General features: G+C 42.8%; 1 protein-coding gene across 3 annotated transcripts; it reads right to left on the bottom strand.

Moving 5' to 3' along the window:
* On the bottom strand, positions 1 to 9,405 carry Epg5 (ectopic P-granules autophagy protein 5). Of its 3 annotated transcripts, XM_065227255.1 has the most exons (11): positions 8,945 to 9,404; positions 8,090 to 8,820; positions 6,281 to 7,649; positions 5,916 to 6,217; positions 5,026 to 5,857; positions 3,471 to 4,967; positions 3,086 to 3,412; positions 2,590 to 3,019; positions 1,472 to 2,528; positions 1,010 to 1,408; positions 1 to 668 (listed from the first exon to the last, which is right to left on the bottom strand). In XM_065227255.1, exons 1-11 carry the CDS (start codon positions 8,972 to 8,974, stop codon positions 140 to 142), a joined length of 7,503 nt encoding a protein of 2,500 aa, XP_065083327.1. In that variant the 5' UTR covers positions 8,975 to 9,404; the 3' UTR covers positions 1 to 139. The 3 variants fall into 3 exon arrangements, with proteins under 3 accessions (XP_065083327.1, XP_065083325.1, XP_065083326.1); XM_065227253.1 differs by having other exon boundaries at positions 2,590 to 3,412; positions 8,945 to 9,405; XM_065227254.1 differs by having other exon boundaries at positions 2,590 to 3,412; positions 8,090 to 8,817; positions 8,945 to 9,405.
* Positions 9,406 to 20,090: the final 10,685 nt, after the last annotated feature.

Below are 20,090 nucleotides of genomic sequence, written 5' to 3'. Positions count from 1 at the left end.
GACAGGTCACAGCCGAACAAAGCCAATCGTTATGTTTTATATTGCGAATAAAGCTAGCTACATATTTTTCAGCTACTTAAAACTGTCGGATGCGTTTAACATTTGAGAAATTCCCTTGATTCTTAAAAACGTGCCTTATCTAACACCGCCAGACGTCCTCAACCGAGTGGAAAAAGTGCTCGTCACAAAACAGTCGAATGATTTTGCAAACATTTTCACCAATGTTGGCAACCATCACCGTATGTTCGATCAGATTGATCGCTGCCTTCGTTTTGATGTGCATTTCACTGTATCGCTTGTTGGCCAATGTCTGCTTCAGATCCCCCATGGCCTGGGCATATTCCTTGCAGCAATTGGTGCTATCGATCGACGGAGGGCCACTTTCCGTCGCTTCCAGTGCCTCTCCGGAATCTTCGCCGAAGAGCAGAAACACGATGCACGAAAGACATTTGGCAATCACCTTCCGGCGAATGCTGATACCATCCTTCCGGATGCCTATGGCACCGAGCAGGCCTTCGCCCCAGCCCTCGGATTCCTTGGAACAGGTCTGCAGATAGCGGGCCAGTGTTAGCAGGTGATTTTGACTGCTTGATGAGGTTTTCATGATTTCGACGCCGACCACCACCATCAGGCTCCACAGCAGGATCAGCTTGGATTCGATTTGCTCGCTAGGAATGGGAGAGATTGGCGAAGAGGCATTATTAGCAGGTTATGATCGACTTGAAAATATAGAAATTCGCCGATCTGAGACTCAAAAAATGGTTTACAAGAACGCAGCACGGCTGCTTCAACAGGTTCCCGATGTCTTCGTTCTTCAGCAATGGGTAATTTAAAGGTAATGGACCATATACCATTCAAGTAGTTTAACGTTTACGTTTTAGATTAAATCGTGATTTGTTGGTCCAGTTTTGTGAAATCGCTGGTAGAAGGTCACGCCAAAATTGCTTGACAAAGTTATTTATTGAGTCTCTCGTCACTCCAAAGAGAACGAAGCTAGCGAAATACTAACCTCACTTTCAGCTCCTCCAGCAACCTGAACAGCTTCTGCAGAACCAAAATCCGCTCGCCACTACCGGACGCCTCCTGCAACCGCTGCACCGTCAACAAATGCAAAGCCAGCAGGTACCGATTCTTCGCCAGCATTTCCTCGTCAAAACCCTTCACCGTTCGCAATCCGATCTTGTGCAACGCCTTCGTCCAGGATGCATCCAGCATCGGGTCACCTCCATCCAATACCTGCCCGTTCCAAGATTTGCCAAAATAGTGAAACAGCATTTCCTCCAGCAGCAGGTACAGATTGCAGGTGAAGCTCTTGCACATCCCGGCGGCATCCAATACGGATGGAACGATGTAGCTGTCGCTGGTGCGACAATTCTCCGTCCACAGCACAATTGCTTCGATGAACAGCCTGAAAATGGCGTGACTATCAAATCCAATCCGATTAACCAACCACCCAAATCATCAAACTTACTTGGAAGTGTATTCACCCTGCGACTGCAGCGAAACGATCATCTCTCCCATCAGGTTTTTCGCTTCAAATTCCCGATCCTTGACGGCTCTTATCTGCAACAGCACCGTCTCCACGATGTTGAATAACCCCAGCACAGCATTGTGGAAGGCTTGCACTCCTTGCTTCGTTCCCAGCAGCTTCTGATACTTGGCACCGCAAGCGTTCAGCAACCGCACCGTCGTGCGGACGTACAGAATTCGCTTGGCTTGAACCTGCGACTGCAGCGCCGTTGATTCCAGAGGATTACCCGGATTGAACTTCATCGAAGAAGCCACCTGCAGCAGATCCAGAACGGCGCTGTCCACGACCTCCCTTTCGGAAGGCATTTTGAGAACGACGGACGGTTCAGCCGAAAGGACGAACCAATCCAGTACTGCTTCTACTCCCTGATATTCCAGCATGTGCCATGGGTAATCGCAAGCTTCCTGTAGCAGAGTAACGATCCTGAGGCCCTCCCGGGCCTTTGGTTCGTAGGATATCTTGATAAAAATCATCAGCATAGCGGAGAGCATTTGGTAGCGCAGCTGATAGTCCCAGGATTTGATGTTCTGCTGCAGCCAGGGAGTCCATGCGATGCGGATGAAGATGTGTCCGACAAACATGTGTGCTTCGGGGATGAACTGCTGCAGGATGCGGCTGAATCCGGTGATGTGAACCGGAGCCGGCCGGAAGCGATCCCACGCCAGATTCATGAGGTTCGTGTGAATGGGAATGGCTACATACCGCGGCAGAGCCGGATGGGCAAAATTCAGTTCATACCAGTAGAATAGGTGGCCCAGGAGGGCACTACTGGCAGGGAATGTGTCCAACTGAAACTGAAGACAGTGTTCGAACACCTTGACCATGCGGAACGCCGTATCGGCGTGCAGTTCGCTCCACGGAGGAAGCATCGAGCTATCGCTGGCGACCTGCTGGATCCAGTTAGCTACCTGTTGTTGACCTTTCATGTTCTGCGGGAAGTACGGTGTTAGCCAAGGGGAGAACATATCACACAGGGATGGCCACAGCCAGGTGATCACTGGGAGAAAAAAAGAGGAGATTGACGAAATGTTCTGGTTAAGGGCGTCATAAGCACTTACGTTCATCAGCTAGTACTCCCGGATAGGTGTGAACTGCTGCAACGACTGCCGCATGTCCCACCGAACCTAGCAATAGGGACAACACCTCGCAGTAATCGCTGTGCATCGGGTAGAGTCCGTGCAGGCCGTGATTCAGTCGTTCCTGTTGAAAGTGCTGCGTCAGCAGTACCGTCGTATCGATTAAATCTTTGTAGGACAGGATGCTCTGTTTGGTGGCAAAGCTGCGGAAGTCTTCCTTGATTGCCACAAGTCCCATTCCGAATGCCATCGGTTGACATCCGACCCGTCGTCGCATTGAATTAATTAGATCCAGCAGAACCTGTGGCATGATCTTCTTGCGCGAACAGGCTGCCAAGCTCATTTGCAGAATGTCTCCGTAGTATTCCGGAAAGTCGTACTCGAACAGATGCATCAGATGCCGTTGGAGAAGCTGTTGAATGCCGGTTAGACTTGCTTGAACTAGATTGGAGGAAGTGGTCTGGGGAGGTCTACTCACGTCCTGAATTAGCACTGCATTATTCTGATTCCAACCTTCTAATCCCCGGAGGATCAACTCCACCAGACGATTGATGTCCACCAGCTTGGGTCTGTGGCGATTCATCCAGCTAACGATGTCGAACTTGGACAGCATCACGAACAGAACCTGCGTGTCATGGTGTTTGATGTGCGAATCGATCACAAACTCATACATCCGCAGGAAGTACTGCGACGGACAGCTAGCCGGAACGAGCAGTTCGGAAATCAGGTTAATCATATCCGGCCGTTTCAAAGCGATACTCAGCAGCTTGATACCTTCCACGTTTTGGTTCTCCTGCATGAAAAACTACACAGAATAAAAAAATCCATTAACATTGAAATCCACCCGAAAGGCGAGGACTTACCCCAAGCTGGCTGATCCCCATCGAGCAGACCTCCTTCGTCAGCGGACACAGTTGATTGTAGTCATTCATCTTATTCACGAATTCGTAGAACAACGTCGAACCCACCTTGTTCAGCTTCCCACAAATGTTCACCTCTCCACTCAGCTTCCACTCCCGGTAACCATCGACGATCTGCCGCAGGAAGGCGTCGATCCGTACGGAAGCCATCACGACCCGATCCGGTAGTTTGCTTTCCCGCTGAAGCAGAGCATCGTGAACTGATCGGTTCTCCGCAAGCAGAGCACTCAGGTTCTTGTCCAGCTTGGACACCTTGTATCGAACTTGGACCTTTATGGATTCGCTGCAACCGCTCGAGCAGGTGACGTCCTTGTACAGGACCTTGTCTTCGGTGATGTAGAGCTTCGGAACCTGTTCCAGGTAGCACGAGTCGAGCAGCATGTGTTCATTGTACATGACGTGAAATTCCTTGCGGGCATACGAGTCCAGGAGGGAGAAGTCGGATTTGAGCGCGGAAATCAATGAGCTGGACGATTGTGAGGTGAAATTGGCCGGGGATATGTGGGGAGTTGATTTGACCAAGGGTGGAGGAGATGCCGGGGCGTCGTAAGCTTCGAGACGTTTGAACATGGATTGCTTGACGTCCTGAAGATCGGTTATACTTTGGCTGGATGCGAGCGAACGGGCTGGAGAGTTTGTTACGACCGCGGAGACTACGGGTTTGTATCGGTAACAGAGCTTTTGCCAGCCATCTGCGAGTTCACGATGGTCTGAGCGAATGCCTCGAAAATCGATGAAGTCCGTCCAGTGGTCACGGTTGCCTCGGAAAATCGAAGCCAACCGGTGACAGTCGAACTGTGGGGGAAGGTCGATGGACTGGATTTGAATTCGATTTAGGTGAGTGTCTTCCAACCACAGCTGGAAGGTTTTGAACAACCGCGTGCAATGGTTGTAGAAGGAGCGTTGTCGTTCGTCCGTCTCGCTGACGGATGTTGAGTTGTAGTAACATTCCGCGTCATAGAGCTGCTTCTTGATACGCTTCATCAGGCCGAGGTTGTACTCGTAGAGACGATCGGCAACGCCGAAGCAATTGGCGAATCGTTCTTCGTCCTGGGCGAGCGGGATTCGTGAAAGGTATATGGTGAAGAACAGTTGGCAGACTATCGGATACATGAAGTTTTTGATGGTGCAGTTCGCTACCAGGTTGGCGAGTTTGAAGACAGTCAGTGATGCAGGTGGGAACGAGGGATAGCCTAGGATCGAGCAGGATTTTTTAATGGCCGTATCGAGCGAGAGCTGAGGAGAGCTAGGAAGTCCGATCGCTCGGAGGACTTCGTGCCAGATGCGGGTTTGGATTTCGGTGATTTCGTACTCTAATTCCAGGGTGAAGATCGATAGGAATACGGTCACAGGGGATGGGAAGTTGAACAGGTCGGATGGATTTGCAGCGAGCAGGTTGAGCAATCCTGAGGGTTTGGATGTCTTGATGTCTTCGAAGCGCTGAAAAGAAGCAAGGTGCTGTGTTTGAAAGGAGCCGTTGATGAACATTGCAACTTACGGAATAGTAAGGCCGGAAGAACTCCTTCATCGAATGCCACGCATCGGGAAACTGATAGGCGACTCCGATCATGGCGTCCAGCAGTCGCAATATTGATGGGTCTTTTGTCCAATTCGGTAACTCGGTTAGGCACTGCAACCAGATGTTGATCAGCAAAGTGGGTGAAGCTAGCCCGTACTGTACGTAGTTGGTGATTTGCGAGAGGATCATACATTTCAGCATCTCCGTTACGGGAGCGTTCGTCTCAGGTCGAAATTGGTCCTTGGTGAATCGTGCATAGTACTTGTTTGCCGCGATCAAGCTGATTAGGATCGATTTGAAAGCTTCACAACGACTCAGGCTGTCGGGGCATTCCAGGAATAGGGGGGTAATAAGTTGCAAACATCGAACGACTACCGTGTAGCGGTGATCGTTTAGCAGCAGTCGGATCTGTTCGAAACCTTTGTGACAGATCTGCGGTACCGAATGGCCCCATGTGCTGATGAGGATCGCTAGATAGACTGCCAATGGCCGATTTTCGGTAACGCCTTGGTAGATCTGCTGAGCTCGTTCCAATTCGAGAACGTGCCTCAGGATTAGGGCGGGGTTCTTGATCATACCGTTGACGATCTCGGAACTCTGGTCCATGCAGTGAAGTCGCAAAAGGCTGACCATGTTCCAACACCAGGCTAGAAATTGCTCTTGCGCTGCTTTGCCCTTCACCAGACTGCTCACCGAGGCGGCCAAGCCTTGTGAATTTCCTAGGATCTCTGGCACGTGTTTGCTGTAAACCTCGGTAACCAGGCACGCAATACGGACGTGGATGTCGTGGGGTAGGAACAGCTCGTTGTTTCTGAAAATATTCAATTTGGTACGGGTTGATCCAACGAATTGTCAACAGAGGTACTCACGTATCAAAATTGTAGTTCAGATGAATGAGGATTATTCTCGCCGTCGAACTCTGGATCGCGTCGAAGCCATAGTTTAGGATCCAGTTGGCGAGCAGCTCGAAATCTTCCCACTGCGGACGCCAGCGATCCAGCGGAAGAGCCTTGAAGATATACAACGCCGAGAGGTCCGCATGGGCGACGTCCTGCTTGAGCGATTGAAGAAGATTCGAAACCAACGATGGATACTTGAACACGATGTTGAACAGCAGATCTTTGACCGCTTTGTAGCAGAAGTCCTTGGTATATTCATTGAGGTAACCGATCTGGAAGTTGGAGTTTCGGTTGTGACTAAACGTCTCAGAAACTAGGAGTGTTGAGATACTTACGTCAAATAGATTCAGAGCAACCGTCTGAATGAAGTCGATGTCAGATATTTCCCTAGCGAGTGCCATGTTGGAGAACACCTGCAGCAGGTAGTACAGATCCTCCGAAGGCATCCCCAACAAACCGCTTCGAACCTTCTCTCGTTGATCTTCACCGACGCACAGCGCACGGAAGTCCTTATCTACGGCTGTGATCGAGTCTTCGTTGAATTCATCCAGATGCAAACAGTAGTACAGTTTCCACAGTGCATTCAAGCTCAGTTGATCGAAAGGGAACCCTGTCAAGTACTGCCAGGTGCCGATTTTCCGCGATCGGTAGATGTACTGTGCCGACCGCACTACAAACACATCCATCTCCAGGTGGATCCGCGTGCTTTCGTACGGATCAACCACCACATGGGCACTCCTCGTCCGTTCCAGCAGTATCCGATATAGGTCGCTCACATAGAATACAGTATGCTTGATCAGTCGAGCCAATCTCTTAGCGAACTGTCGATAGCGATCCGCATCGTAAGTAACCAGGCCATTACCCAACAATTCCACGAAAACTGTTCCGAATGCGATCGCCTTGAGCAGAAGAGACCCTCGGATCGCTTCCTCGTTTATCCGCAACGTGCCGTCAAGTTTCCGGTCTATTAGAGTGATCGCACGGAAAATCTCTCCAAAGGGAACCTGATCGATCAATGCCACCAGATCGCCCTCCTTCAGTTCGGAAATCGAATCCGATCCGGAACAATCTTCCCCATCGCTATCCACGATCGCCCACATTTCCTCCTGGACCACGTCGATCGAACGGTTCATATCTAGTTTGAGCTTTTCGAGAAACTCGTTCCGGTTCTTGATCGGCAACAGCAGACAGGCCATCACCACTAGGACGTGTTGGAATTCTGCACCGCCCCAGCTTAGGTCTCCCGTTACGGGAAGTTGGACCAGAGAGGTAGCCCAACTGGCTATCCCACTGGGGCTCCGTAGAACGTGGAACAGAACAAAGAGATGATCATGCACAGTAGCAATCCGTAGCTGGGTGGCGACCAGCTTGACGGTCCAGCAGCGGACGTCTTTTAGGAAGCGCTTGTCGGTTATGCCCTTCCGGAGGAAACTGAACAGGATCGATATGCAGAGGCGAAGTTCGCCTATGGCTGTGGCCAGTTGGGTGGGGTCGAAGGTCGGGTTCAGGATGACCGGAGCGTTCACCGGGAGATTAGTTAGAAGCGGATGAATGTTAAGGGTTTCGTAGACTTTCTGCTCGATTTTGATACGGGTGGCGTCGACTTCGTAGGTGCACTGGTTGCATTGGAAGCAGGACTGTTTCATGAGCTCCTTCAGGGTGGAGCTTAATTCGGACAGGGTGGATTCCTGAAGGTTGGCGACGCTGTTTTCGTCGGGGAGTGGAAAAATTGATTAAGTATGTTAGATTTTCAGTAGATTTTCTTCCTTTTTCAGATGTGACTTGACCAGATTTGTACTAACGTACACGGTCAATTAGAATGAGCCAAATTTGAGTTTAGTTTGCTCATAATTCAAATAAAGTGCAGGAACTCAGCGATGAGTAAATTTGCTCCATGTTTTCCCAAATATGAGAAAAGTAAAGATTGGATTCACTCAGTCTATTGGTACTATTCTTAGACTGAGTAAAATTTTCGTCAATTTTTTTTTTATTTTCCGGCAGATTTTTTAGGTTTTCTACTGAAAAACATGAGGCAAATTTACTCATCGCTGAGTTTCTGCACTTTTGGTGATTTTGAGTTAACTAAACTTAAATGTGGGTGCGATGCTAACGACATGATTGGTGTGAATCGGTTTTCCACTTACCTCCCCTGGTAGCTCGCCCGCAGCACCTTCCCATCACCGCAGGTATCCGTCCCGGTGAACGTTTGCTCCCGCATCGTCCACAGCTCATTCGCCAGCACTTTGCACTTGCGCCGCAACGCTTCGAACTCCAACACGTTCAAGCTCAAGTCGGCTCGAGCTTTCGCGTACCGCTGCAAAAGTTGATACAGTGGATGATTCATGCACTGGTCGTTCTCATCCAGTTCCCTCGTGAGAAATTCCCTCTCGAAAGCCTCCGCCAGGCCCATTTCGCCGTCGACCCGGTAGAGCTGAGCCAACTGTTGCCGCGTCAACGGTTTCATCGCTTCCACGGGAAACCGAATCACCTCCTCGGGAGCAGTTTCCTTAATCCTCATCTCCTGAAGGTTCGGATACAACGATCCCACTTCCATCGTTTCATGTTTCACCTCTAGACTCGAAACAACGACTTCCATCGCCGGTTCACTATCGTCCAGCATTGGTGGTGCTGACGGTGCCGTCGCTTCCAGCGATGGCACTACCTTTTCACTGTCGATCAAACTGTATTCTTCATCTTCCGGTTCGACATCTTTCATCTCGTCCACTTGCGCTGCGACTGGAGGAGCTTCCTCCGAGGTGGACGTACTGGGGAAATCGATGTCCACCACCGGTTCACCACTGTCTGCATCCTCTTCCTCAAGGTCATCGATCGGAACGTCAGGCAGAACCAGTGGTTTGAGTTTGGGTTTCCTCTGCTGGCAGTAAAACAAATATAATTTCATTACATCAACAACACAGCGGAACGAAAGGGGGAGGAAGCCTTTGTAATGCGCACTTTCGCGGAAGAAGTTAGTATTCTAAATCACGACGGGTACTTACCTTTGTTTTGGACTTCTCTAGCGTTGCCATAATTTGCGTCTACGTTTAGGCTAAGCAGGGTAATTGGTTTAGTGGGGTAACACGATATCAGTAGTTAGAGCTGCTTGTTTATTGGTGGATTTTGTCCGAAACGGCGTCGCTAATCCTTCATTTCAGATCGCCAAGTGTGAGTGAGCTTATCTCCGGACACTGTATGGCGATTGAATTTATGATGAATCAACAAACCACATACAGGGTAAACACAGGTCGTGAGGGATCCAATTACGACATTACTGAGCTCAATGCTTTGCAAGACACCATCACGTCACCACACAGATGCGCTTAAAACAAGCTTCACAATTTACTCTTTGTTGTGTAAAATAAACAACAAAACACGAATTGCAATTAAATCTTAACCAGCCACTTGAGAAAATCGGAATTAAGAAACGAGAGATTGAAAACTTCTTGCTATATTGATCAGTTCACGAAGATTTGCCGCACTCTTCTCTCACCCGTAAGCTTTGACAGTTTTGGGTGGTTTGTTTTGGCTCCCATTCGTTGCTATCTCTTTTACTCAGAAGCAAAATGATAGGGAGCAAAAAGTGAGGTTAGGGACCGTGCACTGATCTATAGTAGTTGCGTCTCGTCCACATCTATGACACAAATCTCGCGTCACTTTTCAAATCGACCAATGTAACAAATGTAAACAAACCGAGTTAAGCGATACAAACTGTTGCTCTTCTAACATTGTATGTCATACAAAAACATCCATCTAAATTCACTTTCATTTATTTAAGATAATCATAGGTAACAAATTGTCCAATGTACAGTTTGAAATGATGGGTATATGATTGTTACTTCGGTCATTCGGACTGCCTGACATGATTGGTGCTCATTTTTCAAAGGCGGGGCCAATCTAAAGTTAGGTACTATACTCTGAAATCTGTGAAAGAGAATCTAGTATCATGTAGACAAAACGTCCAATGTAACACTCATTGATTATGTCATTGAGAAAAATCGTCCAATGTAACATGTCCGATGTACAACTCTACTTGTCAAAACGTCCTATGTGGTTTTTTCTATGTTGTAGCATGAAATTCAAAGTAAAATTGTGATTTAACCGTTTCTTCTGAATTTTCAACTTAATAATACACTGGCTACATTAAAAATAGTATTGCAAAATGTATTGTTTTTAAACAGTTAAATTAATAATCTGTCGAACTTCAACTTCGATTTTCTCAAAATGGTGGATATGTTACATTGGTCTATTTGAAAAGTGACGCGAGAAATGTCATTCCCACACTGAACCTAGAAATCATGTTAAATTTATCTGAAAACACACATAATTATTTTCCATGTAGCTTTTCACATAACTTCTATGTGCAAATCACATAAAAATTCGAGAGATGATTTTGATAACATTCATTGGAACAATCACATACATCTTATGTGAAATACCCATGAGGGTTATTGGTTTTTGTTAATAAATTTTATGTGAAATACCAATGAAAATAATTGGTTTCGATAATAAATTTCATGTGCTTTTTTAATACTTTTTAGATGAATTCATTTTTAGGTTTTATCATACATGTCATTTCAGTTAAATAATCAAACAATTAAAATAATGTTTCAAATTATTTATTTAACATAGCTTTGCTACTATTTGTTCCTTACAAACTAATTACAATCGTGTGTATTAAAATTAGGTTTTAAGCGAAAGTAAAACTGTTCTCCTATTCTATGCACCATAATTGGCGGACAACTGAAAGCGTCGATATGAATAATTTCAACTTGTGGTATCGCTTCGATTGCTGTAAAAGCCATGTAATGGTCGTCAAAGATCCCTGATTGCCATGTTTTAGCTACAAAAAAGTATTCTTCATTTTCCTGAATAATGTCTAGTATTTGAAACAAACATAAGTCAGTGCTCTTAAATAGCGTTACAAAGTTTCCAGCTTTATAACTAGTACCTTTATATGTGATTTTACTAGATATAGCAACGTCAAACCCATTTTTAATGATCATAGGTTTAGTAATATTGTCATAGTAATTGCGCAAACGAATATCACTGATAACAAAATCTCCATGTACTTCAACCTTTAAAAAAATTCCGTTAGATAAATTGTAAGCAAATTGCAAGGAAGCTTTTACGCATAATGTATAACAAATATTTTTGCGTGACGACATGATGTGAGCATATTGCTTGAAATTTTTGTGCATTGCTTCGTTTCTGAAACACATCATCTTTTCTATGGGCCCAGAAGTTCGTATCAAAGTTGGATAGTGCACGATAAAATGATGCTTAGGTTTTAACTCCTTTTTAAATAACTGTTTATACAGTTCGTGATGTGTTGTGATAGCTTCCTTAAGATAATCAATTTCAATTTCAGTAAATGATCGTTTAAGGCACATATCAACAAGTCTTATTAACGCTTTACAATAGTTCCAGACTTCATCTCCTCTTGGTACAAAGTAGCCCACGATAAAAGGAAAATAATGAATCAATGAACGCATTTCACTGGATGTTAGTTTAAATGATATAGATTTCCTTTTCTCTTTGCTATGGTACGAACTTGAAATATCGGGCATCCTTTGCAACTCACTATCCAAGCAATGCTTACTAAAAGCTTTCCTCCGATTATTGAAATCTTGAACGGTAAAATATCGTTTTTTGTATATGCAATAATCCAAAACATCTACCAATCCATACTTGCAAATGCCACCGCTGAAGAGATCATGCATCGCATCTACGCTCTTATTCTCCGTCACGTGAAATGATGGCAGCTCGTTAAAAATGGATCTTCCAGCAATACCTGTTTGACTCTGTTTGTTTATTTCAACGTCTTTATCATAATCATTTCTTCTGCGTATGCAGTCTGCATGTTCTTTAACATCTACTTTGAGCAGTTCTTTAGGTCTGCAACAAAACCGGCAGTAAAACGTGGCGTTGAATCCACTGGAAAATTGCAACATTGTATGCAAACCTAAATTATCGCCCTGAAGTAAGCACAAAACAATTCTTACATTAACTGATTTTCCCTTAACATCTAATTGTATTCCTTTCTCTTCCATAGACTTGAAGTTTTCTATCATTACAGCTAACAGTTTGTTGATGCCAGTATTTTTCATATCCACTTTCTTGATCATTCCTGCTACAAAAATATGAGAAAGCTTGGCGAGGAACTGATCAGGTACGGTTGGAAAATTATAGTAAATACCACACACTGAGTGCCTATTAGAATGAGAACTTTGTGAGTCGTTGACTTCAAACTCATCGGCATAAAGCCAAATTGGAACAATTATGTCTCCTTCATATTTCTGATTTATTTGTTTCCATTTAGATCCGTTAACGAAATTCAAAATGCCGTCTGATTTTTCGAGCATTGCAGTGTTTTCCAAAATTGTATGTATTGTATCATTTGATTTCAAGAAAGACTTGATTTGAAATTCAATAGGCATCATTATCATATAACTTTTTGTGCTTTCAATTTCTACATCATCTTCAATATCTATTCTTCTGGACACAAGATCTTCGTTTTTATCTATGGTGATTATAGACGGCAATTCTAGACCTTCATTTTTCATCAAGTGATTGAAAAGCTTACAGTCGGAACCAATGGACTTAAACATATTCTTCATTTTTGAAATGTAACTTTCGTAATAAAATTGTGATTCTGCATTAGGTGCAATCATTTGAAGATCTTGAAACTGATTGGCTATCTCAGTAAACATTAAGGTTATTCCTTCTTGAATATCATAAACGTCTTTTCTGCTGACATTCGTTTTCACATGTAAACTTAGGGTGAATGCTGTAGCTGATTTTTCAAGTTGATTCAATTTGTCAGATGATCCTCCTCCATAATCGCTGCTGACTTCTGCGCTGTTTTTCTGTCGTTTTATTTGGTGATCTTGATTCTCGATCTCGATTCGATCGATATCCGGAGATAATGGACTACATTCCATGGCATTTGATTGATCTGCGCTTTCTGGGCTTATGTGACCGATGATATGTTTTTTGAACGGATACAATTTAGAAAAAATTTGACTGCATGACGATACGGTGCATCTGTAACGATAGTGCACTGGAACCCTATGATGATTTTTTAAATGTTCGAGATATACGACAGCGGTCTCGAAAGTGACGTTGCAGTGTTCGAACATACATTTAATCATGGTTCACTGTTGTCGAATCTTCAGTTTGAATTAGAAAATTGTGTAGGCGATTTACACTTGCGTAGGACTCGCGATGCTCAATGTCGTAGATAGAGCAGCTGATGAAATGCCAAATAAGTTTTGATATCTTCGAATAGGGTAAACCAAACAAGTGTGTGGTTTTAATAAGTACGTCGATTGCCCTTGCAAATGATGTTAACTCGAAGCAAAAGTCCGGGTAGTATACATAAAAACGTCCGGTTAAGGTTTCCAGTCCTGTCCCCACGGCAACTAGTTTTGGGGAAATCGGTAGCTTCCTGTCAACATACGATGTGTAAATCGCCTGAACTTTCAGAACGACTTGATCACTAGATTCAACAAATAAAATCGTATCCTCTTGAGCCAAACAAATGGTTGGCTTGAACTTTGAGCTGGCAACGTTCGGAGGAAGGACTGTACTCAAGCCAAGTAGAAGTGCGCACAATTTGGTGTCTGCAAAGAAATAAAATATGGAAATTAATTGAATTGGTTGCATACATTTTTTTTTCGATTTAGGTACCTTGGTTTACGTAACTGCTCGTTAAATATTTCAACAGTTTTACAGCTGAAGGATCGGTGGATTTCTTGGCGATGAATAAAGTTATTGCAGCCGTTGCCAATTCAAGCTTCCGCAAACCATCGAAGGAACCTATGCTCAACAACTTACAGTCAATATCCACCTTTTGAAAGAAAAATGTCAATTAGTACAAACAATGTGCTTTTCACAACTGAAAACAAATTAAAACAAATGTTTGCAAAAAGTTAAAATAATTAACAACAAAGTTAGCATACTGAGGAAAATCATTACTCACTAGTTGATATCCATGGTAAATCTTGTAGTGCGAGTATCTGGAAAACAGCATAGGCAGTGATTCCGCACTTTGAAGATATTTTCTTCTGATCGGGAAACTGGATGTCCACTTTTCAAGTACAACAGACCAAGGTTCCTGGTTTAAGGCCAACCATTCAGCTGCTTCGATAGAAGCCGGATCAGAAGATGTATCGATTCCCGCTGCCACTTTGGCCTGCTTGCAGTGTTCCTTTTCTTTTACATCAGTTTTACGTTTTTTTTGCTTGAGGTTCGAAATTTTGTTGGCGATTTTGCCTCCATGGTTGCGCCGTTGGCCGCTTCGGCAGATGAAGTAGTTTTCCTATGAGAATATAAATAACTAGCATCAAAATTTGCCTGACGAACATTTATTTTTTATTATTACTACCTTTCGCTCGAACTTGAAGAGACTTGTTACAGCCAGTGAATAACTTTCCAGATCCTCGGTGCGTAGTTTATTTTTGTGTTTCAGATGAAATCGAGCGATGGTTCCGGCAAGCTGGAGCTGATTACTCTCGGATAATTCACAAATTTGTGCCTTCTCAATTATATCCTTTCCTTCTTCGCTACTATCCAGAAGAGACAGGAGGAGATTTGGTGTAAGTGTGATGATCTTGTTGTCCGTTGTTCTACTAGTATTTATTTCCACCTTAGAATGCTCTCCACGATTCTGAGCTTCAGTGTTGTCACCAGTCTCCAATATTGGATCGTCATCATTCCGCGTGTTGCTCGTTCCAGTTATGACCCCACAGACTTCATCGCCAGGTTTAAAATCTGTCCCATCTTCTGCTTGGGATTGTTGATCTGGATTGGCCGTTGTTCCTAGATCACAATCGTTTTCGACGATAACTGAGCGCTTGCTTTCTTTCAAGCAGGTGGCTTCAGAATACTCTCCAGCAGTAATATTTACAAACTCTTTCTCGACGAACAAGTCAGGCGCTAGAGATTGAAGAATAGTCGTCTTCTGTAAAATACAAATCCAGAAGAGTTATAGTCAGATTGTAGAGGATTTTATTATTAAACAACACAACACTTACATTGCGTTTCCTCCAGGCGTCAATGTACTCGAAAATGGTTTCACAATTCCATTCAACGTTGCTCTTCCCCAAACTGGATTCGAAATCACCGATCGAATAGGTTATTAATTCGTACAGCTGAATTCCACACCCTAACATAATAAAGAGATTTAGTTTTATATCATCTTATATATGGTTTCAACAAACATACGCTGCAAAACTTCCAGTGATTCCTCCGAGAAACCTAAATCTGCCAGCAATTGATCACACAGATTCGCCATCTTGAAAACACTGCTGGAACACCACTGATTTTTTCACATCTGCCAATCACATAAGATTCATCTGACAATACACATAACCTTCGTTCACATACAAAGTATGGTATTGACAAATGAATATTATTGGTGTGTCATAATGAGTCTTATGTGTTTTTCACATGACTTTCAATGGATACACATAATATGAATGGGAATGTATTCAGTGTGAAGCTATGTGATGTTTTTAATAAATTTTATGATATTTTTTGGTTCAGTGCATATACTTTGTGTGAAGCCGAAAAATCCTGGTTCTCTGGTTCGATTTTACGTCAACATTTGACAGCTGCTGCAAATTTTCGCAAGCAAGCTCTGTTCATACGTGATACGTTGTTAGGAACGTTTGTCGCGAGCGGCGGGAAGGATTTTTTAAATCTTTGTTGTATCATAGGCGCTGTTTACTGTGTTGAAAACGAATTATCGTTGCCTAACAATTAAGTGCATTATAATTGGATGTGATAGCAGCATTACCACACCAGTAAAAACTTTTAACGCGATATAACCATGCGGCACACATGAGTGTAGCTTAAAAACGTGTTGTCAACACTAACACCATCAAAATCGGTTACGGCTTCAGCGAGTACTAGTCTTGCCCCGTCTCGAATGCCAGTCAAAACAGACAAGAAGTTCTTTGTTTTGATTATGTTGTTTGGGTTCTGTTTCGTCTTCTTTCGCTTTTTACGGAACTCGTTTTTCTTGATGTGTGATGCGGGGCGCGATGATTGTCAAAGTCAGCTGATTTTGAGTGAGATCCCCCCGTGAGAGCCAGTGAGTGCCTTATTTTTGCTGATGCGTTGCAAAGTCGATCCCTTGCAATGACGGTTATATACACTGATAAAAATAGTATGGTATCACCTAAGAGGAAGAGGTGACAATTGGCTTCTTCCTCTTTTATTTCTATCTCTATCTCTATCTTTATCTATCTCTATCTCTATCTTACGCACATGAAATCGGCCAATCAGGAGCTGGTTCACGTTTGACAGAAAAGTGGTTTTTTTTTCGCCCCTGTATTGTCACCTCTTCTCTTGGGGTATCACGTAGAAATACTCAGAGATGAGCGGAGAAATCAAAATACAATTCTCGCCTAACTTTTCAAAAGGTCCTATCTAACATTTCACTCTTTTCGAGAAAAACGAGGTTGAAGATTGACAAAATCTTTTTTGATACTATTTTAAACAAAATCAACTTTTGACATTTTTAAGACCTTTAATAGTAAAATGCGATAGTAAAATTGAAATTGAAATTATAATCTACCCGTTTCATACATTTTTTTTTTCTATGAAAACGTGAAAAATGTTACATAGGACATTTTGATCTTGTCAGGTGTACATTGGACATGTTATATAGGACGTTTTGTTATAATCACAGTTACATAGGTCATTTATGTTTTCAACATTATTTGTTTGTTTTTAAGCATTATGAGTGCATAATTTAAGTTATACGAGTTAAACGAACAATATGAGTATTGGACAATGAATCAACTTTTTTTTTAACGGTATATCGCAACACTGCCCACAGATTGTTGGACCCCCACCCTCCCCATGCGTAGACAATTGGGTTGTTTAGGGGTATTGAGGTAAATACATTTTCGTTATCTGCATTAAAAATGGAACCGAAATCCAAAATTTCATCAACTTTGGTACACTGGAACTATTTTAAGTACATTAGCAAAAATCACCATTTTAGCGCCCCTTGGTGGAACTTTGTATGGGAGCGAGCTGTCAACGAATAGATTTAGTGTCAACGATCAAAAATTTAAATCTTGATTTAAAAATCGAGATGGATGTCTACAGGATCGATAAAAATATCGTTGTGCTCAGAAAACAAAGGTCTATCAGATGCTGTATAAAAATCGGTATATTTTTCGAAGTTAAACAACCCAATTGTCCATATAATTTGTTTTTTAATTTGTATGGGCCGTGGATAATTGTCACGATAATTGCGCGAAGACTGAAGCCAAAAGTTCTAATGCGTGTATAGTCACTATATTAATAGTCTGGCGGATAGAATTTCGATCTATCAAAAACCCTAATAAAAATTGTATGGTTAATTTGCTTAACGACGTGTTCTGGGTATCATCCAAACCATTTGTGGAATAGTTCAATGATTTGGGTTATCGTTCGTTTATGGTTATTTTTTATTGGGGAAGCGGAACCAATTCAATATATTCAGGCATAACATTTGATAACGGCACAAAAGCATTTGTAAACAAACTTTCTAAGGCCCTTTACACGCGAACCAAAGTACGCCCACGCAAACCAATACCACTTTCGGAAAGGTGATAGTTGCCCCTATCCGACGATGTTGTTGGTTTGCGTGGGCGTACTTTGGTTCGCGTGTAAAGGGCCTTAGAAAGTTTGTTTACAAATGCTTTTGTGCCGTTATCAAATGTTATGCCTGAATATTGTAGACCAACAATTGAAAAGGTCCTAGGGTAAACGCTCCTATAGTTGCGGTACGTTAGAAGCGTTAGGTTCCTATAGTTGTGTATTGAGTCTCCATGCTTCTAACGTTGATTATTCTTTCCTCGACAATCGAACGTAAATTACCGGCATCATCGGGTAGGGGAAACTTTCCCCAACCCAAAGATACACAGCGAATGAGAACGACCCAAGTTTGAGTTTAGTTCACTCATAATCGCCAAAAGTGCAGGAACACAGGGATGAGTAAAATTTGTCTCATGTTTTCCATGGTTTTTCCAGGATTTTCCAAGGAAAAATTCGCGAATTAGAGAAAAGTAAAGATTGGATTCACTCAGTCTATTGGTACTACTCCGAGACTAAATAAAATTTTCGTCAATTTCCTCATTTTCCGGCAGATTTTTTAGGTTTTCCACAGAAAACCATGAGACAAATTTACTCATCACTGAGTTCCTACACTTTTGGTGATTATGAGTGAACTAAACTCAAATTTGAGTTCTCATTCACTGTGTAGTGTTAATTTGCGTAGGCGAGCCTTGAATCACGAGAAAACGGTTTCCAAAGTTTTGTTCGCAATAGCTGGTGTGCTCTTTGCTGTTTTTTTTTTATTTTTTTCTTTGGTTTGTTTTCCGTCGATCTTGTTTTTCGTGCTGAGCACCAATGCTACCGACGCCAGGGAGGCAGCTCCCACACCTGGACCCTACCTATCGACCCATCAACTCATGAACCGGGGACCAACGGCTTTACTTCCCATCCGAAGGAAGGCGTGATCAGAGATGTTATGCCTCAGAACATCCCGGCGGCGCCGACTGGGATTGAACCCAGGCCTGCTGGGGTGAGAGGTAATCACGCTTACCAATACACCACCGGCACCGCTAGCTCTTTGCTGTTGTTGGCCGTGATTTGCTCGATTGGTTCCGCTATTTGACAGCTCAATAAGGCTGTCCACGAGACAGTTGCGATCAGCTGACTTTTTTTGTTTACCAAGAACTTTTGACAGATCACAGTAGAACTGACAGTTCACTCTCATATGAATTTCTGCTTATTAGGTTTTGCACCGTCGGGGTTAACCTCAATCTGATGACAGTTCAGTGGTACTGTTTACGTGGACTTAGTCGATTTTTTCTTGGGTGGATTTTCTCGATAATTTTTCAGACTGCATTGAGATGTAAACAGCATTTCTGCAATGTTTACGAGCAACATCCTTGCAACGCGCTGTTCCTCAACAATTTTCAAGTTAAAATTCAGAAATTTTAGAAATTTTTTTTTCGAAAAAACGACTAAGTGCTTGTAAACAGTACCACTGAACTGTCAAAAAGGTTCAGCCGTTTAACACTGAGTTCATTTATGACGTCACCCTGCAGTACCTAATAAGGTGATCCAAGAGACGTTTCTCAGTGGAACTGAGAGCTAGAAATAAAGAGTAATCTGGTGTTAATGGTGCTGAATGTAAACATAAACAAAGCAGAAATTCATATGGGATTGAACTCTCGCGTCACTTTTCAAATAGACCAATGTAACATATCCACCATTTTGAGAAAATCGAAGTTGAAGTTCGACAGATTATTATTTTAACTGTTTAAAAACAATACATTTTGCAATACTATTTTTAATGTAGTCCGTGTATAATAACGTTGAAAATTCAGAAGAAACGGTAAAATCACAATTTTGATTTGAATTTCATGCTACAACATAGAAAAAACCACATAGGACGTTTTGACAAGTTGAGTTGTACATCGGGCATGTTACATTGGACGATTTTTCTCAATGACATAATCAATCAGTGTTACATTGGACGTTTTGTCTACATGATACTAGATTCCCTTTCACAGATTTCAGAGTATAGTACCTAACTTTAGATTGGCCCGCCTTTGGAAAATGAGCACTAATCATGTTAGGCAGTCCGAATGACCGAAGCAACAATCATATACCCATCATTTCAAGAGCAAATTTTCATTATGTCGTAAGTAACATTCGCACCAATCCGAGAAAAATAAAGTTTTGTTTTGATGACCGAAAAGTTATTCCTATTTCCAAGTAAACGCATATAATCTCATAGTGATAGCAATGTTTAACATATTTAGCAGGGTTTTAATCATACAAATGCAAATCACTAGCTTTCATGCTAAAAAATACTAGTTTTTGAGTCAAAAGTTATTATACGTCGTTTGGTGGCCCCTATTGTTACTTAAGTCAAAGTGTATTTACCAGGATATTCAGGAGAATTATCAATTACGTCTCCTTACGTGCAGCCCATGCATCATTTTAGGATCACCGAAATCATCTTAGCAACAAACAGTTCGATTTATTCACTTTAATAATGAGAAAGCGAAGCGACGAACGTACACTTTTCACGGGTTTCTCAGCGCTGTTACTTAAGTCAAACGGCATCTCCAT

Source organism: Ochlerotatus camptorhynchus, unplaced genomic scaffold, assembly GCF_037179485.1.
Source record: "Ochlerotatus camptorhynchus isolate MF236.1 unplaced genomic scaffold, CSIRO-AGI_Acam_v1.1 ptg000268l, whole genome shotgun sequence".
Classification (NCBI taxonomy): domain Eukaryota; kingdom Metazoa; phylum Arthropoda; class Insecta; order Diptera; family Culicidae; genus Ochlerotatus; species Ochlerotatus camptorhynchus.
Note: the sequence above shows the minus strand (reverse complement) of the source record. Positions and strands in the feature narration are given on the sequence as shown.